Source organism: Coregonus clupeaformis, chromosome 36 (assembly GCF_020615455.1).
Source record: "Coregonus clupeaformis isolate EN_2021a chromosome 36, ASM2061545v1, whole genome shotgun sequence".
In the NCBI taxonomy this organism is placed as follows: Eukaryota; Metazoa; Chordata; class Actinopteri; order Salmoniformes; family Salmonidae; genus Coregonus; species Coregonus clupeaformis.
The window spans coordinates 40,832,964-40,858,629 of record NC_059227.1 but is presented as its reverse complement, the minus strand read 5'-3'; the positions used below and the strand labels follow the sequence as shown (position 1 = coordinate 40,858,629).

Genomic DNA, 25,666 nt, shown 5'->3' with positions numbered 1-25,666 from the left:
TTCCTACAGACACACACACACCCTGCTTTAACGGTTCTTCTCTCCCCTCCCTCCATAGCAACATCCAGGAGATGAGGACTCTCCATAAAGATGCTTTCCTGAAGAGACATAACATCAAGCTTGGCTTCATGTCAGCCTTCGTTAAGGCTTCAGCCCATGCTCTCATGGACCAGCCTTCTGTCAACGGAGGTTAAGACTTACCCTCTTTCTCAGAATCAGCAGGGAATAAGCAGGAAATCCAGAATCCTCGAACCAGGATTTCTAGAAAACTAGGGAATTTACAAAAAAAAAATCCCGACAATTTTTTTTAACCCTGCTTCCAACACCACAGACACTTATTTCAACGGTTACATGTTAAAGTAAACTGGCTTTGATGAAGTTTTGTGGCATTCTGTTTCTGTGAGGAAGCTTTATACACCAACTCATAATTGATTTGAGATTTCTAACCCAATTTCTTTATGCCAGAGAGCCCAGAATGTATGTGCGTTGGATGAAACGCTAATGGCATTGAAGTGAAAATGTGAGAATGACTGATCATGTTTCTTTCTTGCTCTCCCCAGTGATCGATGATACAACCAAAGAGATAGTTTACAGGGATTATGTTGACATCAGTGTGGCTGTGGCCACTCCGAAGGTAAGGCATCGAGGACATGTGACCTATACATTCTATGTTCTCTTAACTATGAACCTATATTTTTGTAGCTGCCCCTAATTGTCATGTCTGGGTCTAGGGCTGTTGGTGGGAGGCGTGACCTAATCTATACATTCAAAAATATATATTATATTTTTTCTGAAGGGCTGGAGCTCCTTGTATCATTGTGTGGTGTTGACTGGGTTGGTTGTGTCTGTTCTGTTTGTTGGTGTTTTAATCAGAAAGTTATGGGTCTCTTGCTTGTATATGTGGTCTCACCTGCTCCTCTTCACCAGGGACTGGTTGTACCGGTTATTCGCAACGTAGAGACCATGAACTTTGCTGACATTGAGAAAACCATCAACGGTCTGGGAGAGAAGGTAAGAAAGCTTTGTTTGAATGGGATGAATGAGTCTCACTATTGTAGACATAAGATACATCAGCTAAAAGGTTGTGCTTTACTTTCGTCATGACATCAGTGATTTTATAAAAATAATAATATATGCCAAGAGAGTTTTCTTCTATATCTTTCGTAGCTGTCTATTTACCACCACAAACCGATGCTGGCACTAAGATTGCACTCAATGAGCTGTATAAGGTCATAAGCAAACAGGAAAACGCTCATCCAGAGGCAGCGCTCCTAGTGGCCGGGGACTTTAATGCAGGGAAACTTAAATCCGTTCTACCTAATTTCAACCAGCATGTTAAATGTGCAACAAGAGGAAAAAAACTCTAGACCACCTTTACTCCACACACAGAGACGCGTACAAAGCTCTCCCTCGCCCTCCATTTGGCAAATCTAACCATAACTCTATCCTCCTGATTCCTGCTTATAAGCAAAAACTAAAGCAGGAAGCACCAGGGACTCGGTTAATAAGGAAGTGGTCAAATGATGCAGATGCTAAGCTACAGGACCGTTTTGCTAGCACAGACTGGAATATGTTCCGGGATTCTTCCGTTGGCATTGAGGAGTACACCACATCAGTCACTGGCTTCATCAATAAGTGCATCGATGACGTCGTCCCCACAGTGACGTACAAACCCCAACCAGAAGCCATGGATTACAGGCAACATCCGCACTGAGCTAAAGGGTAGAGCTGCCGCTTTCAAGGAGCGGGACTCTAACCCGGACGCTTATAAGAAATCCCACTATGCCCTCCGACGAACCATCAAACAGGCAAAGAGTCAATACAGGACTAAGATTGAATCGTACTGCATTCACCTTATGACAGCCAGAGGGACAACCACTTGACAATTAATTGTTTTATATTTTTTATAATTTTTAGAGTATATTTTTAATGTTCATTTGTTTTTTATATATAATATTTTAGGAGGATTACTTTTATACTATCCCAGGTATTCCTTAAAGAGGTAGGGTTTCAAGTGTCTCCGGAAGGTTGTCAGTGACTCCGCTGTCCTGGCGTCGTGAGGGATGTAGCCAGACTAACCTGGTATTGGCGATACTATCTTCGTTCTCGATTCGGCCACTATTACAGACTACACAGGGAAGCAAAGCTGCGAGCTGCCCAGTGACACGAGCCTACCAGACGAGCTAAATCACTTCTATACTCGCTTCGAGGCAAGCAACACTGAAGCATGCATGAGAGCGTCAGCTGTTCCGGCTGTCCATAGCCGATGTGAGTAAGACTTTTAAGCAGGTCAACATTCACAGGGCCGCAGGGCCAGACGGATTACCAGGACGTGTACTCCGAGCATGCGCTGACCAACTGGCAAGTGTCTTCACTGACATTTTCAACATGTCCCTGACTGAGTCTGTAATACCAACATGTTTCAAGCAGACCACCATAGTCCCTGTGCCCAAGAACACTAAGATAACCTGCCTAAATGACTACCAACCCGTAGCACTCACGTCTGTAGCCATGAAGTGCTTTGAAAGGCTGGTCATGGCTCACATCAACACCATTATCCCAGAAACCCTAGACCCACTCCAATTTGTAGACCAGTACATCACTGGGGCCAAGCTTCCTGCCATCCATGACCTCTATACCAGGCGATGTCAGAGGAATGTCCTAAAGATTGTCAAAGACTCCAGCCCCCTAGTTGTAGACTGTTCTCTCTGCTACCGCACGGCATGCGGTAACGGAGCGCCAAGTCTAGGTCCAAAAGGCTTCTCAACAGCTTCTACCCCCAAGCCATAAGACTTCTGAACAGCTAATCATGGCTACCCGGACTATTTGCACTGCCCCCCCCACCCCCACCCTCTTTTACGCTGCTGCTACTCTGTTTATTATTTATGCATAGTCACTTTAACTCTACCTACATGTACATATTACCTCAATTACCTCAACTTACCGTGCCCCGCTTTCATTGACTCTGTCCCCGTTACCCCCCTATATCCTCCCTACTGTTATTTTATTTTACTGCTGCTCTTTTTTAAATATTTTTTTAAATATTTTTTAAACGTATCTATTTTTTACTTCACACTTTTTTTCTTCTTAAAACTGCATTGTTGGTTAAGGGCTTGTAAGTAAGCATTTCACTGTAAGGTCTACACCTGTTGTATTCGGCACACGTGGCAAATCAAATTTGATTTGATTGACCCCTTGTGTTTTCTCCAGGCTCGTAACAGTGAGCTGGCTGTGGAGGAGATCGAGGTTGAGCCTTACTTTTGTCACAACATCAATATGATGACCTTGTGATCAAAGGCGCCAAGAACTTCTTCCATAAAAAAAAAATAATAATGTAATCAATGAAACAAATTAATAATACAATACTCTTGTTTTGTCCAGCTCGTAACAATACCTGGCTGTGAGGACACTGGATGGGGGACCTTCACCATCATCGGGAGTGTTCGGTTCCATGTTCCCGCCCATCATCAACCCACCCCAGTCTGCCATCCTGGCATCGCATCTTCACACCTTGGCCATCGGCGCAAGGTGGGTCACACCCCCAGTGCATTCACTTCTGTATGTCAACAAGTGAAATTCATCTCAATCCAGAAGTTGAATTGGACAATATTTTGAAGCCAAAGGCAAATTTATGCAAACAGTTTTTTTGTTTGTTTCTAAAGTTGTATAGTTTCAATATCTATTTCAACCTCTGCTACAGTATATTTCATTTTCCTGATATTCATTGTGATATTTTCCTGATATTATACATACATTCATACATAAACTCAGCAAAAAAAGAAACGTCCTCTCACTGTCAACTGCGTTTATTTTCAGCAAACTGTGTAACGTGTAAATATTTGTATGAACATAACAAGATTCAACAACTGAGACATAAACTGAACAAGTTCCACAGACATGTGACTAACATAAATTGAATAATGTGTCCCTGAACAAAGGGGGGGGGTTAAGTACTGCAGTGCATCTCCTCTGCATGGACTGCACCAGATTTGCCAGTTCTTGCTGGGAGATGTTACCCCACTCTTCCACCAGCCCGCACCTGCAAGTTCCCGGACATTTCTGGGCGGAATGGCCCTAGAATGCTGGTGATGTCTGTTGAGGACCTGCCTTACAACAGGCCTACAAGCCCTCAGTCCAGCCTCACAACAGGCCTACAAGCCCTCAGTCCAGCCTCACAACAGGCCTACAAGCCCTCAGTCCAGCCTCACAACAGGCCTACAAGCCCTCAGTCCAGCCTCACAACAGGCCTACAAGCCCTCAGTCCAGCCTCACAACAGGCCTACAAGCCCTCAGTCCAGCCTCACAACAGGCCTACAAGCCCTCAGTCCAGCCTCACAACAGGCCTACAAGCCCTCAGTCCAGCCTCACAACAGGCCTACAAGCCCTCAGTCCAGCCTCACAACAGGCCTACAAGCCCTCAGTCCAGCCTCACAACAGGCCTACAAGCCCTCAGTCCAGCCTCTCTGACTATTGCGGACAGTCTGAGCACTGATGGAGGGATTGTGCGTTCCTGGTGTAACTCGGGCAGTTGTTGTTGCCATCCTGTACCTGTCCCGCAGGTGTGATGTTCGGATGTACCGATCCTGTGCAGGTGTTGTTACGCATGGTCTGCCACTGCGAGGACGATCAGCTGTCCGTCCTGTCTCCCTGTAGTGCTGTCTTAGGCGTCTCACAGTACGGATATTGTAATTTATTGCTCTGGCCACATCTGCAGTCCTCATGCCTCCTTGCAGCATGCCTAAGGCACGTTCACACAGATGAGCAGGGACCCTGGGCATCTTTCTTTTGGTGTATTTCAGAGTCAGTAGAAAGGCCTCTTTAGTGTCCTGAGTTTTCATAACCGTGACCTTAATTGCCTACCATCTGTAAGCTGTTAGTGTCTTAACGACCGTTCCACAGGTGCATGTTAATTAATTGTTTATGGTTAATTGAACAAGCATGGGAAACAGTGTTTAAACCCTTTACAATGAAGATCTGTGAAGTTATTTGGCTTTTTACGAATTATCTTTGAAAGACAGGGTCCTGAAAAAGGGATGTTTCTTTTTTTGCTGAGTTTACATACACTGAGTATAGAAAACATTAAGAACACCTGCTCTTTCTATGACATAGACTGACCAGGTGAAAGCTATGATCCCTTATTGATGTCACTTGTTAAATCCACTTCAATCAGTGTAGATGAAGGGGAGGAGACAGGTTAAAGAAGGATTTTTAAGCCTTGAGACAATTGAAACATGGATTGTGTATGTGTGCCATTCAGAGGGTGAATGGGGTATGGTAGTAGTTGCCAGGCGCACCGGATTGTGTCAAGAACTGCAACGCTGCTGAGTTTTTCAAGCTCAACAGTTTCCCATGTATATCAAGAATGGTCCACCACCCAAAGGACATCCAGCCAATCTCACACAACTGTGGGAAGCATTGGAGTCAACATGGGCCAGCATCCCTGTGGAACCCTTTCGACACCTTGTAGAGTCCATGCCCCCGACAAATTGAGGCTGTTCTGAGGGCAAAAGGGGGTGGTTAAACTCAATATTAGGAAGGTGTTCATAATGTTTGGTATACTCATTGTATAAATACAGTACCAGTCAAATGTTTGGACACACCTACTCATTCAAGGGTTCTATAGTTATTTCTCTCTCTCTCTTGACCGTATAGTTATTTCTCTCTCTCTCTCTCTCTCTTTCTCTCTCTCCCTCTCCCTCTCCTGACCGTATAGTTATTTCTCTCTTTCTCCTGACTGTATAGTTATTTCTCTCTCTCTCTCCTGACTGTACGGTTATTTCTCTCTCTCTCTCACCTGACCGTATAGTTATTTCTCTCTTTCTCCTGACTGTATGGTTATTTCTCTCTCTCTTTCTCCTGACTGTATAGTTATTTCGCTCTCTCTCTCTCTCCTGACTGTATAGTTATTTCGCTCTCTCTCTCTCTCCTGACTGTATAGTTATTTCGCTCTCTCTCTCTCTCCTGACTGTATAGTTATTTCTCTCTCTCTCCTGACTGTATAGTTATTTATCTCTCGCTCTCGCGCTCTCTCTCTCCTGACCGTATAGTTATTTCTCTCTCTCTCTCGTGACCGTATAGTTATTTCTCTCTCTCTCTCTCTCTCCTGACCGTATAGTTATTTCTCTCTCTCTCTCCTGACCGTATAGTTATTTCTCTCTCTCTCTCCTGACTGTATAGTTATTTCGCTCTCTCACTCTCTCCTGACCGTATAGTTATTTCTCTCTCTCTCTCCTGACCGCATAGTTATTTATTTCTCTCTCCTGACTGTACTGTTATTTCTCTCTCTCTCTCTCTCCTGACTGTATAGTTATTTCTCTCTCTCTCTCCTGACTGTATAGTTATTTCTCTCTCTCTCTCCTAACGGTATAGTTATTTCGCTCTCTCTCTCTCCTGACTGTATAGTTATTTCTCTCTCTCACTCTCCTGACTATATAGTTATTTCTCTCTCTCTCTCCTGACCGTATAGTTATTTCTCTCTCTCTCTCTCTCTGAACGTATAGTTATTTCTCTGTCTCTCTCTCCTGACTGTATAGTTATTTCTCTCTCTCTCCTAACGGTATAGTTATTTCGCTCTCTCTCTCTCCTGACTGTATAGTTATTTCTCTCTCTCACTCTCCTGACTATATAGTTATTTCTCTCTCTCTCTCCTGACCGTATAGTTATTTCTCTCTCTCTCTCTCTCCTGACCGTATAGTTATTTCTCTCTCTCTCTCTCCTGACCGTATAGTTATTTCTCTCTCTCTCTCTCGACCGTATAGTTATTTCTCTCTCTCTCTCTCGACCGTATAGTTGTTTCTCTCTCTCTCTCCTGACTGTATAGTTATTTCTCTCTCTCTCTCTCCTGACTATATAGTTATTTCTCTCTCTCTCTCCTGACCGTATTGTTATTTCTCTCTCTCTCTCTCTCCTGACCGTATAGTTATTTCTCTCTCTCTCTCTCTCCTGACCGTATAGTTATTTCTCTCTCTCTCTCCTGACCGTATAGTTATTTCTCTCTCTCTCTCTCGACCGTATAGTTGTTTCTCTCTCTCTCTCTCCTGACCGCATAGTTATTTATTTCTCTCTCCTGACTGTACTGTTATTTCTCTCTCTCTCCTGACTGTATAGTTATTTCTCTCTCTTTCTCCTGACCGTATAGTTATTTCTCTCTCTCTCTCTCCTGACTTTATAGTTATTTCGCTCTCTCTCTCTCTCTCTCCTGACTGTATAGTTATTTCTGTCTCTCCTAACGGTATAGTTATTTCGCTCTCTCTCTCTCCTGACTGTATAGTTATTTCTGTCTCTCCTAACGGTATAGTTATTTCGCTCTCTCTCTCTCCTGACCGTATAGTTATTTCTCTCTCTCTCTCTCTCCTGACCGTATAGTTATTTCTCTCTCTCTCTCTCCTGACTGTATAGTTATTTCTCTCTCTCACTCTCCTGACTATATAGTTATTTCTCTCTCTCTCTCCTGACCGTATAGTTATTTCTCTCTCTCTCTCTCCTCTGACCGTATAGTTATTTCTCTCTCTCTCTCTCCTGACCGTATAGTTATTTCTCTCTCTTGACCGTATAGTTATTTCTCTCTCTCTCTCTCCTGTCCGTATAGTTATTTATCTCTCTTGACCGTATAGTTATTTCTCTCTCTCTCTCTCTCTCTCTCTCTCTCTCTCTCTCTCTCTCTCTCTCTCTCTCTCTCTCTCTCTCTCTCTCTCTCTCTCTCTCTCTCTCTCTCTCTCTCTCTCTCTCTCTCTCTCTCTCTCTCTCTCTCTCTCTCTCTCCTGACCGTATAGTATTTTTCTCCCTCTCTCTCTTGACTGCATAGTTATTTCTCTCTCTTTCCTGACTGTATAGTTATTTCTCTCTCTCTCTCCTGACCGTATAGTTATTTCTCTCTTTCTCCTGACTTCATAGTTATTTCTCTCTCTCTCTCTCCTGACTGTATAGTTATTTCTCTCTCTCTCTCTCCTGACCGTATAGTTATTTCTCTCTCTCTCTCTGACTGTATGGTTATTTCTCTCTCTCTCTCTCTGACCGTGTAGTTATTTCTCTCTCTCTCTCTGACTCGTATAGTTATTTCTCTCTCTCTCTCTCCACCGTATAGTTATCTCTCTCTCTCTCCTGACCGTATAGTTGTTTCTCTCTCTCTCTCCTGACCGTATAGTTATTTCTCTCTCTCTCCTGACCGTATAGTTATTTCTCTCTCTCTCTCCTGACCGTATAGTTATTTCTCTCTCTCACTCTCTCCTGACTGTATAGTTATTTCTCTCTCTCTCTCCTGACCGCATAGTTATTTATTTCTCTCTCCTGACTGTACAGTTATTTCTCTCTCTCTCTCTCCTGACCGTATAGTTATTTCTCTCTCTCTCTCCTGACTGTATAGTTATTTCTCTCTCTTTCTCCTGACCGTATAGTTATTTCTCTCTCTCTCTCTCCTGACCGTATAGTTATTTCTCTCTCTCTCTCCTAACGGTATAGTTATTTCTCTCTCTCTCTCTCCTGACTGTATAGTTATTTCTCTCTCTCTCTCCTGACCGTATAGTTATTTCTCTCTCTCTCTCTCTCCTGACTGTATAGTTATTTCTCTCTCTCTCCTGACTGTATAGTTATTTCTCTCTCTCTCTCCTAACGGTATAGTTATTTCTCTCTCTCTCTCTCCTGACTGTATAGTTATTTCTCTCTCTCACTCTCCTGACTATATAGTTATTCTCTCTCTCTCTCTGACCGTATAGTTATTTCTCTCTCTCTCTCTCTCCTGACCGTATAGTTATTTCTCTCTCTCTCTCTCCTGACCGTATAGTTATTTCTCTCTCTCTCTCCTGACCGTATAGTTATTTCTCTCTCTCCTCTGTCCGTTGTTATTTCTCTCTCTTTGACCGTATAGTTATTTCTCTCTCTCTCTCTCTCTCTCTCTCTCTCTCTCTCTCTCTCTCTCTCTCTCTCTCTCTCTCTCTGACCGTGTATAGTTATTTTTCTCCCTCTCTCTCTTGACTGCATAGTTATTTCTCTCTCTTTCCTGACTGTATAGTTATTTCTCTCTCTCTCTCTCCTGACCGTATAGTTATTTATCTCTTTCTCCTGACTTCATAGTTATTTCTCTCTATCTCTCTCCTGACTGTATAGTTATTTCGCTCTCTCTCTCTCTCTCCTGACCGTATAGTTATTTCTCTCTCTCTCTCCTGACCGTATAGTTATTTCTCTCTCTCTCCTGACTGTATGGTTATTTCTCTCTCTCTCTCTCCTGACCGTATAGTTATTTCTCTCTCTCTCTCTCCTGACCGTATAGTTATTTCTCTCTCTCTCTCTCCACCGTATAGTTATCTCTCTCTCTCTCTCCTGACCGTATAGTTATTTCTCTCTCTCACTCTCTCCTGACTGTATAGTTATTTCTCTCTCTCTCTCCTGACCGCATAGTTATTTATTTCTCTCTCCTGACTGTACAGTTATTTCTCTCTCTCTCTCTCCTGACCGTATAGTTATTTCTCTCTTTCTCTCCTGACTGTATAGTTATTTTGCGTTCTCTCTCTCTTGACCATATAGTTATTTCTCTCTCTCACTCTCCTGACTATATAGTTATTTCTCTCTCTCTCTCCTAACGGTATAGTTATTTCTCTCTCTCTCTCCTGACTGTATAGTTATTTCTCTCTCTCACTCTCCTGACTATATAGTTATTTCTCTCTCTCTCTCCTGACCGTATAGTTATTTCTCTCTCTCTCTCTCTCCCTGACTCGTATAGTTATTTCTCTCTCTCTCTCCCTGACTGTATAGTTATTTCTCTCTCTCTCTCCTGACCCGTATAGTTATTTCTCTCTCTCTCTCCTGTCCGTATAGTTATTTCTCTCTCTCTCTCCTGACCGTATAGTTATTTCTCTCTCTCTCTCCTGACCGTATAGTTATTTCTCTCTCTCTCTCTCCTGACCGTATAGTTATTTTTCTCCCTCTCTCTCACCTGACCGTATAGTTATTTCTCTCTCTCTCTCTCTCCTTTCCGTATAGTTATTTCTCTCTCTTGACTGTATAGTTATTTCTCTCTCATGACCGTATAGTTATTTCTCTCTCTCTCTCGATCTCTCTCCTGACCGTATAGTTATTTCTCTCTCTCTCTCTCCTGTCCGTATAGTTATTTATCTCTCTTGACCTGTTTTCTCTCTCTTCTCTCTTTTCTCTTCTCTCTCTCTCTCTCTCTCTCTCTCTCTCTCTCTGACCGTATAGATATTTTCTCTCTCTCTCTCTTGACTGCATAGTTATTTCTCTCTCTTTCCCTGACTGTATAGTTATTTCTCTCTCTCTCTCTCCTGACCGTATGTTATTTCTCTCTTTCTCCCTGACTTCATAGTTATTTCTCTCTATCTCTCTCCTGACTGTATAGTTATTTCGCTCTCTCTCTCTCTCTCCTGACCGTATAGTTATTTCTCTCTTTCTCCTGACTGTATGGTTATTTCTCTCTCTCTCTCTCCTGACCGTATAGTTATTTCTCTCTCTCTCTCTCCTGACCGTATAGTTATTTCTCTCTCTCTCTCTCCACCGTATAGTTATCTCTCTCTCTCTCTCCTGACCGTATAGTTGTTTCTCTCTCTCTCTCCTGACCGTATAGTTATTTCTCTCTCTCTCTCCTGACCGTATAGTTATTTCTCTCTCTCTCTCCTGCCGTATAGTTATTTCTCTCTCTCTCTCTCCTGACTGTATAGTTATTTCTCTCTCTCTCTCCTGACCGCATAGTTATTTATTTCTCTCTCCTGACTGTACAGTTATTTCTCTCTCTCTCTCTCTCCTGACCGTATAGTTATTTCTCTCTTTCTCTCCTGACTGTATAGTTATTTTGCGTTCTCTCTCTCTTGACCATATAGTTATTTCTCTCTCTCTCTCTCCTGACTGTATAGTTATTTCTCTCTCTCTCTCCTAACGGTATAGTTATTTCGCTCTCTCTCTCTCCTGACTGTATAGTTATTTCTCTCTCTCTCTCCTGACCGTATAGTTATTTCTCTCTCTCTCTCTCTCTCTCCTGAACGTATAGTTATTTCTCTCTCTCCTGACTGTATAGTTATTTCTCTCTCTCTCTCCTAACGGTATAGTTATTTCGCTCTCTCTCTCTCTCTCCTGACTGTATAGTTATTTCTCTCTCTCACTCTCCTGACTATATAGTTATTTCTCTCTCTCTCTCCTGACCGTATAGTTATTTCTCTCTCTCTCTCTCTCCCTGACCGTATAGTTATTTCTCTCTCTCTCTCTGACCTATAGTTATTTCTCTCTCTCTCTCTCCTGACTGTATAGTTATTTCTCTCTCTCTCTCTCCTGTCCGTATAGTTATTTCTCTCTCTTGCCGTATAGTTTTCTCTCTCTCTCTCTCTCTCTCTCTCTCTCTTCTCTCTCCTCTCTCTCTCTCCCTGACCGTATAGATATTTTTCTCCCTCTCTCTCTTGACTGCATAGTTATTTCTCTCTCTTTCCTGACTGTATAGTTATTTCTCTCTCTCTCTCTCTGACCGTATAGTTATTTATCTCTTTCTCTTGACTTCATAGTTATTTCTCTCTATCTCTCTCCTGACTGTATAGTTATTTCGCTCTCTCTCTCTCTCTCGCCTGTATAGTTATTTCTCTCTCTCTCTCTCCTGACCGTATAGTTATTTCTCTCTCTCTCCTGACTGTATGGTTATTCTCTCTCTCTCTCTCTCTCTGACCGTAGAGTTATTTCTCTCTCTCTCTCTCTGACCGTTGTTATTTCTCTCTCTCTCTCCCGACCGTATAGTTATCTCTCTCTCTCTCCTGACCTATAGTTGTTTCTCTCTCTCTCTCCCTGACCGTATAGTTATTTCTCTCTCTCTCTCTCTGACCGTATAGTTATTTCTCTCTCTCTCTCCTGACCGTATAGTTATTTCTCTCTCTCACTCTCTCCTGACTGTATAGTTATTTCTCTCTCTCTCTCCTGACCGCATAGTTATTTATTTCTCTCTCCTGACTGTACAGTTATTTCTCTCTCTCTCTCTCTCCTGACCGTATAGTTATTTCTCTCTCTCTCTCCTGACTGTATAGTTATTTTGCGTTCTCTCTCTCTTGACCATATAGTTATTTCTCTCTCTCACTCTCCTGACTATATAGTTATTTCTCTCTCTCTCTCCTAACGGTATAGTTATTTCGCTCTCTCTCTCCTGACTGTATAGTTATTTCTCTCTCTCACTCTCCTGACTATATAGTTATTTCTCTCTCTCTCTCCTGACCCTTAGTTATTTCTCTCTCTCTCTCTCTCTCTGCCGTATAGTTATTTCTCTCTCTCTCTCCTGACTGTATAGTTATTTCTCTCTCTCTCTCCTGACCGTATAGTTATTTCTCTCTCTCTCTCCTGTCCGTATAGTTATGTCTCTCTCTCTCTCCTGACCGTATAGTTATTTCTCTCTCTCTCTCCTGACCGTATAGTTATTTCTCTCTCTCTCTCTCCTGACCGTATAGTTATTTTTCTCCTCTCTCTCTCCTGCCGTATAGTTATTTCTCTCTCTCTCTCTTTCCGTATAGTTATTTCTCTCTCTTGACTGTATAGTTATTTCTCTCTCATGACCGTATAGTTATTTCTCTCTCTCTCTCTCTTCCTGACCGTATAGTTATTTCTCTCTCTCTCTCTCCTGTCCGTATAGTTATTTATCTCTCTTGACCGTATAGTTATTTCTCTCTCTCTCTCTCTCTCTCTCTCTCTCTCTCTCTCTCTCTCTCTCTCTCTCTCTCTCTCTCTCTCTCTCTCTCTCTCTCTCTCTCCTGACCGTATAGATATTTTCTCTCTCTCTCTCTTGACTGCATAGTTATTTCTCTCTCTTTCCTGACTGTATAGTTATTTCTCTCTCTCTCTCTCCTGACCGTATAGTTATTTCTCTCTTTCTCCTGACTGCATAGTTATTTCTCTCTCTCTCTCCTGACTGTATGGTTATTTCTCTCTCTCTCTCTCCTGACTGTATAGTTATTTCGCTCTCTCTCTCTCTCCTGACCGTATAGTTATTTCTCTCTCTCTCCTGTCCGTATAGTTATTTCTCTCTCTTGACCGTATAGTTATTTCTCTCTCTCTCTCTCTCTCTCTCTCTCTCTCTCTCTCTCTCTCTCTCTCTCTCTCCTGACCGTATAGATATTTTTTCTCCCTCTCTCTCTTGACTGCATAGTTATTTCTCTCTCTTTCCTGACTGTATAGTTATTTCTCTCTCTCTCTCTCCTGACCGTATAGTTATTTATCTCTTTCTCTTGACTTCATAGTTATTTCTCTCTATCTCTCTCCTGACTGTATAGTTATTTCGCTCTCTCTCTCTCTCTCCTGGCCGTATAGTTATTTCTCTCTCTCTCACCTGACCGTATAGTTATTTCTCTCTTTCTCCTGACTGTATGGTTATTTCTCTCTCTCTCTCTCCTGACCGTATAGTTATTTCTCTCTCTCTCTCTCCTGACCGTATAGTTATTTCTCTCTCTCTCTCTCCACCGTATAGTTATCTCTCTCTCTCTCTCCTGACCGTATAGTTATTTCTCTCTCTCTCTCCTGACCGTATAGTTATTTCTCTCTCTCTCTCCTGACCGTTATTATTTCTCTCTCTCTCCTGACCGTATAGTTATTTCTCTCTCTCCTCTCTCCTGACTGTATAGTTATTTCTCTCTCTCTCTCTGCATAGTTATTTATTTCTCTCTCCTGACTGTATAGTTATTTCTCTCTCTCTCTCTCTCTGACCGTGTAGTTATTTCTCTCTCTCTCTCCTGACTGTATAGTTATTTTCTCTCTCTCTCTCCTGACCATATAGTTATTTCTCTCTCTCTCTCTCCTGACTATATAGTTATTTCTCTCTCTCTCTCCTAACGGTATAGTTATTTCTCTCTCTCTCTCTCTGACTGTATAGTTATTTCTCTCTCTCTCTCTCCTGACTATATAGTTATTTCTCTCTCTCTCTCCTGACCGTATAGTTATTTCTCTCTCTCTCTCTCTCTCCTGACCGTATAGTTATTTCTCTCTCTCTCTCCTGACTGTATAGTTATTTCTCTCTCTCTCTCCTGACCGTATAGTTATTTCTCTCTCTCTCTCCTGTCCGTATAGTTATTTCTCTCTCTCTCTCCTGACCGTATAGTTATTTCTCTCTCTCTCTCTGACCGTATAGTTATTTCTCTCTCTCTCTCTCTGACCGTATAGTTATTTTTCTCCCTCTCTCTCACCTGACCGTATAGTTATTTCTCTCTCTCTCTCTCTCCTTTCCGTATAGTTATTTCTCTCTCTTGACTGTATAGTTATTTCTCTCTCATGACCGTATAGTTATTTCTCTCTCTCTCTCGATCTCTCTCCTGACCGTATAGTTATTTCTCTCTCTCTCTCTCCTGTCCGTATAGTTATTTATCTCTCTTGACCGTATAGTTATTTCTCTCTCTCTCTCTCTCTCTCTCTCTCTCTCTCTCTCTCTCTCTCTCTCTCTCTCTCTCTCTCTCTCTCTCTCTCTCTCTCTCTCTCCTGACCGTATAGATATTTTTCTCCCTCTCTCTCTTGACTGCATAGTTATTTCTCTCTCTTTCCTGACTGTATAGTTATTTCTCTCTCTCTCTCTCCTGACCGTATAGTTATTTATCTCTTTCTCCTGACTTCATAGTTATTTCTCTCTCTCTCTCCTGACTGTGTGGTTATTTCTCTCTATCTCTCTCCTGACTGTATAGTTATTTCGCTCTCTCTCTCTCTCCTGACCGTATAGTTATTTCTCTCTCTCTCACCTGACCGTATAGTTATTTCTCTCTCTCTCCTGACTGTATGGTTATTTCTCTCTCTCTTTCTCCTGACTGTATAGTTATTTTGCTCTCTCTCTCTCTCCTGACTGTATAGTTATTTCGCTCTCTCTCTCTCTCTGACTGTATAGTTATTTCTCTCTCTCTCTCTCCTGACTGTATAGTTATTTCGCTCTCTCTCTCTCTCCTGACTGTATAGTTATTTCTCTCTCTCTCCTGACTGTATAGTTATTTATCTCTCGCTCTCGCTCTCGCGCTCTCTCTCTCCTGACCGTATAGTTATTTCTCTCTCTCTCTCCTGACCGTGTAGTTATTTCTCTCTCTCTCTCTCTGACTGTATAGTTATTTCGCTCTCTCACTCTCTCCTGACCGTATAGTTATTTCTCTCTCTCTCTCCTGACCGCATAGTTATTTATTTCTCTCTCCTGACTGTACTGTTATTTCTCTCGCTCTCTCTCTCCTGACTGTATAGTTATTTCTCTCTCTTTCTCCTGACCGTATAGTTATTTCTCTCTCTCTCTCTCCTGACTGTATAGTTATTTCTCTCTCTCTCTCCACCATGTTATTCTCTCTCTCCTGACCCGTATAGTTGTTTCTCTCTCTCTCTCCTGCCGTTGTTATTTCTCTCTCTCTCCTACCGTTGTTATTTCTCTCTCTCTCTCCTGACCGTATAGTTATTTCTCTCTCTCTCTCTCTCCTGACTGTATAGTTATTTCTCTCTCTCTCTCCTGACCGCATAGTTATTTCTCTCTCTCTCCTGACTGTACAGTTATTTCTCTCTCTCTCTCTCTCCTGACCGTATAGTTATTTCTCTCTCTCTTTCTCCTGACCGTATAGTTATTTCTCTCTCTCTCTCCTGACTGTATAGTTATTTCGCGTTCTCTCTCTCTTGACCATATAGTTATTTCTCTCTCTCACTCTCCTGACTATATAGTTATTTCTCTCTCTCTCTCCTAACGGTATAGTTATTTCGCTCTCTCTCTCCTGACTGTATAGTTATTTCTCTCTCTCTCTCCTGACCGTATAGTTATTTCTCTCTCTCTCTCCTGACCGTATAGTTATTTCTCTCTCTCTCTCTCTCTCTCCTGACCGTATAGTTATTTCTCTCTCTCTCTCTCTGACCGCATAGTTATTTATTTCTCTCTCCTGACTGTACTGTTATTTCTCTCTCTCTCTCTCCTCCTGACTGTATAGTTATTTCTCTCTCTTTCTCCTGACCGTATAGTTATTTCTCTCTCTCTCTCTCCTGACTGTATAGTTATTTGCTCTCTCTCTCTCTCCTGACTGTATAGTTATTTCTCTCTCTCTCTCCTAACGGTATAGTTATTTCGCTCTCTCTCTCTCCTGACTGTATAGTTATTTCTCTCTCTCACTCTCCTGACTGTATAGTTATTTCTCTCTCTCTCTCTCCTGACCGTATAGTTATTTCTCTCTCTCTCTCTCTCCTGACCGTATAGTTATTTCTCTCTCTCTCTCTCCTGACTGTATAGTTATTTCTCTCTCTCTCTCCTGACCGTATAGTTATTTCTCTCTCTCTCTCTCTCTCCTGTTTATAGTTATTTCTCTCTCTCTCTCCTGACTGTATGTTATTTCTCTCTCTCTCTCTTATGTTATTTCTCTCTCTCTCTCCTGTCTTTTTCTCTCTCTCTCTCTCCTGACCTTGTTTTTCTCTCTCTCTCTCCTGACCGTATAGTTATTTCTCTCTCTCTCTCCTGGTTAGTTATTTCCTTCTCTCCTACTTGTTATTTCTCTCTCTCTCTCTCCTTTCGTTATAGTATTTCTCTCTCTTGACTTATATTTTTTCTCTCTCTTGCCGTTAGTTATTTCTCTCTCTCTCTCTCTCTCCTGACGTATTTATTTCTCTCTCTCCTGTCCTTATTTTTATCTCTCTTGACGTATAGTTTTTCTCTCTCTCTCTCTCTCTCTCTCTCTCTCTCTCTCTCTCTCTCTCTCTCTCTCTCTCTCTCTCTCTCTCTCTCTCTCTCTGACCGTATAGTTGTTTCTCTCTCTCTCTCCTGACTGTATGTTATTTCTCTCTCTCCTCTCTCTGACTATATAGTTATTTCTCTCTCTCTCTCTGACCGTATAGTTATTTCTCTCTCTCTCTCTCTCCTGACTTATAGTTATTTCTCTCTCTCTCTCTCTGACCGTATAGTTATTTCTCTCTCTCTCTGTGTATAGTTATTTCTCTCTCTCTCTCTCTGACGTATATTATTTCTCTCTCTCTCTCTCTCTACCGTATAGTTATTTCTCTCTCTCTCTCTCCCTGACTGTATAGTTATTTCTCTCTTCTCTCCCTCTGTATAGTTATTTCTCTCTCTCTCTCTCCTGACTGTATAGTTTTTCTCTCTCTCTCTCTCTCTGACTGTATAGTTATTTCTCTCTCTCTCTCCTGACCGTATAGTTATTTCTCTCTCTCTCTCTCTTGTTTTTTTCTCTCTCTCTCTCTCTGACCGTATAGTTATTTTCTCTCTCTCTCTGCTGTATAGTTATTTCTCTCTCTCTCTCTCCTGACTGTATAGTTGTTTCTCTCTCTCTCTCTCCGACCGCATAGTTATTTCTCTCTCTCTCTGCTGTTCGTTATTTCTCTCTCTCTCTCTCTGATGTTTTTCTCTCTCTCTCTCCTGACGTATGGTTATTTCTCTCTCTCTCTCTCCTGACTGTATAGTTATTTCTCTCTCTCTCTCTCTGACTTGTTATTTCTCTCTCTCTCTCTCCTGTATATTATTTCTCTCTCTCTCTCCTGACTTATATTATTTCTCTCTCTCTCTCTCCTGGCTGTATTTATTTCTCTCTCTCTCTCTACTTATAGTTTTTCCTCTCTCTCTCCTACTGTATAGTTATTTCTCTCTCTCTCTCTCTCCTTATTATTTCTCTCTCTCTCTCTCCTACCGTATAGTTATTTCTCTCTCTCTCCTCTGCTATATTATTTCTCTCTCTCTCTCCTTATATTATTTCTCTCTCTCTCTCTCCCTGACTGTATATTATTTCTCTCTCTCTCTCCCTGACTGCATAGTTATTTCTCTCTCTCTCTCTCTGACTTATATTATTTCTCTCTCTCTCTCCTGACTGCATAGTTTTTTTTCTCTCTCCCTCTTACTTATTTCTCCCTTCTCTCCTGACCTATATTATTTCTCTCTCTCTCTCTATTTTTATTTTTCTCTCTCTCTCTCTCCTGACTCGTATAGTTATTTCTCTCTCTCTCTCTCTCTGCTGTTGTTATTTCTCTCTCTCTCTCCTGATGTATAGTTATTTCTCTCTCTCTCTCCTGACCGTATAGTTATTTCTCTCTCTCTCTCTCCTGACTGTATAGTTATTTCTCTCTCTCTCTCTCTCACTGTATAGTTATTTCTCTCTCTCTCTCTCTCTCCCTGACTGTATAGTTATTTCTCTCTCTCTCTCCTGACCGTATAGTTATTTCTCTCTCTCTCTCCTGTCCGTATAGTTATTTCTCTCTCTCTCTCCTGACCGTATAGTTATTTCTCTCTCTCTCTCCTGACCGTATAGTTATTTCTCTCTCTCTCTCTCCTGACCGTATAGTTATTTTTCTCCCTCTCTCTCTCTCCTGACCGTATAGTTATTTTTCTCCCTCTCTCTCACCTGACCGTATAGTTATTTCTCTCTCTTGACTGTATAGTTATTTCTCTCTCATGACCGTATAGTTATTTCTCTCTCTCTCTCTCGATCTCTCCCTGACCGTATAGTTATTTCTCTCTCTCTCTGTCCGTATAGTTATTTCTCTCTCTGCGTTTTTCTCTCTCTCTCTCTCTCTCTCTCTCTCTCTCTCTCTCTCTCTCTCTCTCTCTCTCTCTGACCGTATAGATATTTTTTCTCTCTCTCTCTCTTGACTGCATAGTTATTTCTCTCTCTTTCCTGACTGTATAGTTATTTCTCTCTCTCTCTCCCTGACCTATAGTTATTTATCTCTCTTCTCCTGACTTCATAGTTATTTCTCTCTCTCTCTCCTGACTGTGTGGTTATTTCTCTCTCTCTCTCTCCTGACTGTATAGTTATTTCGCTCTCTCTCTCTCTCCTGACCGTATAGTTATTTCTCTCTTTCTCCTGACTGTATAGTTATTTCTCTCTCTCTCTGACTGTATAGTTATTTCTCTCTCTCTCCTGACTGTATAGTTATTTCTCTCTCTCTCTCCTGACTGTATAGTTATTTCGCTCTCTCTCTCTCCTGACTGTATAGTTATTTCGCTCTCTCTCTCTCTCCTGACTGTATAGTTATTTCTCTCTCTCCTGACTGTATAGTTATTTCTCTCTCTCTCTCCTGACTGTATAGTTATTTCTCTCTCTCTCTCCTGACTGTATAGTTATTTCTCTCTCTCTCTCCGACGTTTCTCTGACTGTATAGTTATTTCTCTCCTCTCTCTCTCTCTCTCTCGACCGATAGTTATTTCTCTCTCTCTCTCCTGACCGTGTAGTTATTTCTCTCTCTCTCTCTCCTGACTGTATAGTTATTTCTCTCTCTCCTCTCTCCTGACCGTATAGTTATTTCTCTCTCTCTCCTGACTGCATAGTTATTTTTTCTCTCTCCTGACTGTACTGTTATTTCTCTCTCTCTCCTGACTGTATAGTTATTTCTCTCTCTTTCTCCTGACCGTATAGTTATTTCTCTCTCTCTCTCCTGACTGTATAGTTATTTCTCTCTCTCTCTCTCTCCTGACTGTATAGTTATTTCTCTCTCTCTCTCCTAACGGTATAGTTATTTCGCTCTCTCTCTCTCCTGACTATATAGTTATTTCTCTCTCTCTCTCTCCTGACTATATAGTTATTTTTCTCCCTCTCTCTCACCTGACCGTATAGTTATTTCTCTCTCTCTCTCTCCTGACCGTATAGTTATTTCTCTCTCTCTCTCCTGACCGTATAGTTATTTCTCTCTCTCTCTCTCGACCGTATAGTTGTTTCTCTCTCTCTCTCCTGACCGTATAGTTGTTTCTCTCTCTCTCTCCTGACCGTATAGTTATTTCTCTCTCTCTCTCCTGACCGTATAGTTATTTCTCTCTCTCTCTCCTGACCGTATAGTTATTTCTCTCTCTCTCTCTCTCCCCTGACTGTATAGTTATTTCTCTCTCTCTCTCCTGACCGTATAGTTATTTCTCTCTCTCTCTCCTGACCGCATAGTTATTTATTTCTCTCTCCTGACTGTATAGTTATTTCTCTCTCTCTCTCTCTCTCCTGACTGTATAGTTATTTCTCTCTCTCTCTCCTGACTATATAGTTATTTCTCTCTCTCTCTCTCCTGACTGTATAGTTATTTCTCTCTCTCTCTCCTGACTATATAGTTATTTCTCTCTCTCTCCTGACCGTATAGTTATTTCTCTCTCTCTCTCCTGACCGTATAGTTATTTCTCTCTCTCTCTCCTGACCGTATAGTTATTTCTCTCTCTCTCTCCTGACCGTATAGTTATTTCTCTCTCTCTCTCCTGACCGTATAGTTATTTCTCTCTCTCTCTCCTGACCGTATAGTTATTTCTCTCTCTCTCTCCTGACCGTATAGTTATTTCTCTCTCTCTGACTGTATAGTTATTTCTCTCTCCTGTCCGTATAGTTATTTCTCTCTCTTGACTGTATAGTTATTTCTCTCTCCTGTCCGTATAGTTATTTCTCTCTCTTGACTGTATAGTTATTTCTCTCTCCTGACAGTATAGTTATTTCTCTCTCTCGATCTCTCTCCTGACCGTATAGTTATTTCTCTCTCTCTCTCCTGACCGTATAGTTATTTCTCTCTCTTGACTGTATAGTTATTTCTCTCTCTCTCTCCTGACTGTATAGTTATTTCTCTCTCTCTCTCTGACCGTATAGTTATTTCTCTCTCTCTCTCCTGACCGTATAGTTATTTCTCTCTCTCTCTCCTGACCGTATAGTTATTTCTCTCTCTCTCTCTCTGACCAGTATAGTTATTTCTCTCCTCTCTCTCCTGACCGTATAGTTATTTTCTCTCTCTCTCTCCTGACGGTATAGTTATTTCTCTCTCTCTCTCCTGACCGTATAGTTATTTCTCTCTCTCTCTCCTGACCGTATAGTTATTTCTCTCTCTTGACTGTATAGTTATTTCTCTCTCCTGTCCGTATAGTTATTTCTCTCTCTCTCTAGTTTCTCTCTCCTGGCCGTATAGTTATTTCTCTCTCTCTCTCTCCTGACAGTATAGTTATTTCTCTCTCTCCTCTCCTGACCTATAGTTATTTCTCTCTCTCTCTCTCTGACTGTATAGTTATTTCTCTCTCTCTCTCCTGACCGTATAGTTATTTCTCTCTCTCTCTCTCTGACCGTATAGTTATTTCTCTCTCTCTCCTGACTGTATAGTTATTTCTCTCTCTCTCTCTCTCTGACCTATAGTTATTTCTCTCTCTCTCTCCTGCTATAGTTATTTCTCTCTCTCTCTCTCTTCTCTCTCTCTCTGCTATTTCTCTCTCTCTCTCTCTCTCTGACCGTATAGTTATTTCTCTCTCTCTCTCTGACCGTATAGTTATTTCTCTCTCTTTCCTGACCGTATAGTTATTTCTCTCTCTCTCTCTCCTGACCGTATAGTTATTTCCTCTCTCTCTCCCTGACTGTATAGTTATTTCTCTCTCTCTCTCTCCTGACTGTATAGTTATTTCTCTCTCTCTCTCTCCTGACTGTATAGTTATTTCTCTCTCTCTCTCTCTCTGACTGTATAGTTATTTCTCTCTCTCTCTCCTGACCGTATAGTTATTTCTCTCTCTCTCTCTCTCTGATCTGTATAGTTATTTCTCTCTCTCTTCTCTCCTGACTGTATAGTTATTTCTCTCTCTCTCTCCTGACCGTATAGTTATTTCTCTCTCTCTCTCCTGACTGTATAGTTATTTCTCTCTCTCTCTCTCCTGACCGTATAGTTATTTCTCTCTCTCTCTCCTGACTGTATAGTTATTTCTCTCTCTCTCTCTCTCTCCTGACTGTATAGTTATTTCTCTCTCTCTCTCCTCTGACCGTATAGTTATTTCTCTCTCTCTCTTACTGTATAGTTATTTCTCTCTCTCTCTCTCTGACTGTATCGTTATTTCTCTCTCTCCTCCTGACCGTATAGTTATTTCTCTCTCTCTCTCCTGACCGTATAGTTATTTCTCTCTCTCTCCTCTGACCTATAGTTATTTCTCTCTCTCTTGACTGTATAGTTATTTCTCTCTCTCTCTCTCTCCTGACCGTTAGTTATTTCTCTCTCTCTGACCGTATAGTTATTTCTCTCTCTCTCTCTCCTGACCGTATAGTTATTTCTCTCTCTCTCTCTCTCTCTCTCTCTCTCTCTCTCTCTCTCTCTCTGACTTATTTCTCTCTCTCTCTCACTCTATCGTTATCTCTCTCTCTCTCTCCTCTGACTGTATAGTTATTTCTCTCTCTCTCTCCTGACCGTATAGTTATTTCTCTCTCTCTCTCTCCTGACGTTGTTATTTCTCTCTCTCCTGACCGTATAGTTATTTCTCTCTCTCTCTGACCGTATAGTTATTTCTCTCTCTCTCTACTGTATAGTTATTTCTCTCTCCCTCTGACCGTATAGTTATTTCTCTCTCTCTCTCTCCTGACCAGTATAGTTATTTCTCTCTCTCCTGACCTATAGTTATTTCTCTCTCTCTCTCTCCCTGACCGTATAGTTATTTCTCTCTCTCTCTCTGACTGTATAGTTATTTCTCTCTCTCTCCTGACCGTATAGTTATTTCTCTCTCTTCCTGACCTTCTCTCTCTCTCTCTCTCTGACCCAGTTTTTCTCTCTCTCTCTCTCTCTCTCTCTCTCTCTCTCTCCTGACCGTATAGTTATTTCTCTCTCTCTCTCTCTCCTGACCGTATAGTTATTTCTCTCTCTTTTCTCTCCCTGACAGTATAGTTATTTCTCTCTCTCTCTCTCCTGACTGTATAGTTATTTCTCTCTCCTCTCTCTCTCCTGACTGAATAGTTATTTCCTCTCTCTCTCTCTCTGACTGAATAGTTATTTCTCTCTCTCTTTTCTCTCCTGACAGTATAGTTATTTCTCTCTCTCTCTCTCTGACCAGTATAGTTATTTCTCTCTCTCTCTGACCATATTATTTTTCTCTGACCGTATAGTTATTTCTCTCTCTCTCTCCTGACCATATAGTTATTTCTCTCAATTCAATTTCAATTTAGGGCTTTATTGGCATGTGGGAAACTTGTGTTAACATTGCCAAAGCAAGTGTAGATGAAATAAACAATAAATATTAACAGTAAACATTACACTCAGAAGTTTCAAAGAATAAAGATATTTCAAATGTCATATTATGTATATATACAGTGTTGTAACAATGTGCAAATAGTTAAAGTACAAATGGGAAAATAAATAAACATAAATATGGGTTTGTATTTACAATGGTGTTTGTTCTTCACTGGTTGCCCTTTTCTTGTGGCAGCAGGTCAGAAATCTTGCAGCTGTGATGGCACACTGTGGTTTTTCACCCAGTAGATAAGGGAGTTTATCAAAATTGGTTTGTTTTCAATTCTTTGTGGATCGCTGTAATCTGAGGGAAATATGTGTCTCTAATATGGTCATACATTTGGCAGGAGGGTTGGGAAGTGCAGCTCAGTTTCCACCTCATTTTTGTGGGCAGTGTGCACATAGCCTGTCTTCTCTTGAGAGCCAGGTCTGCCCTACGGCGGCCTTTCTCATTAGCAAGGCTATGCTCACTGAGTCTGTACATAGTCAAAGCTTTCCTTAAGTTTGGGTCAGTCACAGTGGTCAGGTATTCTGCCACTGTGTACTCTCTGTTTAGGGCCAAATAGCATTCTAGTTTGCTCTGTTTTTTGTTTGTTCTTTCCAATGTGTCAAATAATTCTCTTTTTGTTTTCTCATGATTTGGTTGGGTCTAGTTGTGTTGTTGTTGTTGTCCTGGGGCTGTGTGGGTCTGTTTGTGTTTGTGAGCAGAGCCCCAGGACAAGCTTACTTAGGGGGACTCTTCTCCAAGTTCATCTCTCTGTAGGTGATGGCTTTGTTATGGAAGGTTTGGGAATCGCTTCCTTTTAAGTGGTTATAGAATTTACTGGCTCTTTTCTGGATTTTGATAATTAGCGGGTATTGGCCTAATTCTGCTCTGCATGCATTATTTGGTGTTTTAGTTGTACACGGAGGATGTTTTGCAGAATTCTGCATGCAGAGTCTCAATTTGGTGTTTGTCCCATTTGTGAATTCTTGGTTGGTGAGCGGACCCCAGACCTCAGAACCATAAAGGGCAATGGGTTCTATAACTGATTCAAGTATTTTTTAGCCAGATCCTAATTGGTGTGTCAAATTTTATGTTCCTTTTGATGGCATAGAAGGCCCTTCTTGCCTTGTCTCTCAGATCGTTCACAGCTTTGTGGAAGTTACCTGTGGCGCTGATGTTTAGGCCAAGGTATGTATAGTTTTTGTGTGCTCTAGGAACAGCGGTGTCTAGATGGAATTTGTATTTGTGGTCCTGGCAACTGGACCTTTTTGGAACACCATTATTTTTGTCTTACTGAGATTTACTGTCAGGGCCCAGGTCTGACAGAATCTGTGCAGAAGATCTGGGTGCTGCTGTAGGCCCTCCTTGGTTGGTGACAGAAGCACCAGATCGTCAGCAAACAGAAGACATTTGACTTCAGATTCTAGTAGGTGAGGCCGGGTGCTGCAGACTGTTCTAGTGCCCTCGCCAATGTTCGTTGATATATATGTTGAAGAGGGTGGGGCTTAAACTGCATCCCTGTCTCACCCCACGGCCCTGTGGAAAGAAATGTGTGTGTTTTTTGCCAATTTTAACCACTTACACTTGTTGTTTGTGTACATGGATTTTATAATGTCGTATGTTTTTCCCCCAATCCCACTTTCCATCAATTTGTATAGCAGACCCTCATGCCAAATTGAGTCAAAGCTTTTTGAAATCAACAAAGCATGAGAAGACTTTGCCTTTGTTTTGGTTTGTTTGTTTGTCAATTAGGGTGTGCAGGGTGAATACGTGGTCTGTCGTACGGTAATTTGGTAAAAAGCCAATTTGACATTTGCTCAGTACATTGTTTTCACTGAGGAAATGAACTAGTCTGCTGTTAATGATAATGTAGAGGATTTTCCCAAGGTTGCTGTTGACGCATATCCCACGGTAGTTATTGGGGTCAAATTTGTCTCCACTTTTGTGGATTGGGGTGATCAGTCCTTGGTTCCAGATATTGGGGAAGATGCCAGAGCTAAGGATGATGTTAAAGAGTTTAAGTATAGCTCATTGAAATTTGTGGTCTGTATATTTTATCATTTCATTGAGGATACCATCAACACCACAGGACTTTTTGGGTTGGAGGGTTTGTATTTTGTCCTGTAGTTCATTCAATGTAATTGGAGAATCCAGTGGGTTCTGGTAGTCTTTAATAGTTGATTCTAAGATTTGCATTTGATCATGTATATTTTTTGCTGTTTGTTCTCTGTTATAGGGCCAAAAAGATTGGAGAAGTGGTTTACCCATACATCTCCGTTTTGGATAGATAGCTCTTCGTGTTGTTGTTTGTTTAGTGTTTTCCAATTTTCCCAGAAGTGGTTAGAGTCTATGGATTCTTCAATTACATTGAGCTGATTTCTGACATGCTGTTCCTTCTTTTTCCGTAGTGTATTTCTGTATTGTTTTAGTGATTCACCATAGTGAAGCGTAGGCTCAGGTTTTCTGGGTCTCTATGTTTTTGGTTGATAGGTTTCTCAATTTCTTTCTTAGGTTTTGCATTCTTCATCAAACCATTTATCACTGTTATTACTTTTCTTTGGTTTTCTGTTAGAGATTTTTTAGATTTGATAGAAGCTGAGGGTCAAATATACTGTTTAGGTTTTCTACTGCCAAGTTTACACCTTCACTATTACAGTGGAACGTTTTGTCCAGGAAGTTGTCTAGAATGGATTGAATTTGTTGTTTCCTAATTGTTTTTGGTAGGTTTCAACACTACTTTCCTTCCATCTATAGCATTTCTTAATATTATTCAGTTCTTTTTGGCTTTGA

General features: G+C 41.4%; 1 protein-coding gene across 1 annotated transcript in view; it reads left to right on the top strand.

The window, feature by feature from the left end:
* Positions 1–25,666, top strand: part of LOC121552910 (dihydrolipoyllysine-residue succinyltransferase component of 2-oxoglutarate dehydrogenase complex, mitochondrial) — a 41,933-nt gene that overhangs the window by 8,981 nt on the left and 7,286 nt on the right. Inside the window, exons 11-15 of the mRNA XM_045211214.1 lie at positions 59–189; positions 561–634; positions 928–1,043; positions 3,211–3,220; positions 3,382–3,528. Of these exons, the coding sequence (XP_045067149.1) occupies positions 59–189; positions 561–634; positions 928–1,043; positions 3,211–3,220; positions 3,382–3,528 (478 nt within the window). The remainder of the gene's footprint in view (positions 1–58; positions 190–560; positions 635–927; positions 1,044–3,210; positions 3,221–3,381; positions 3,529–25,666) is intronic.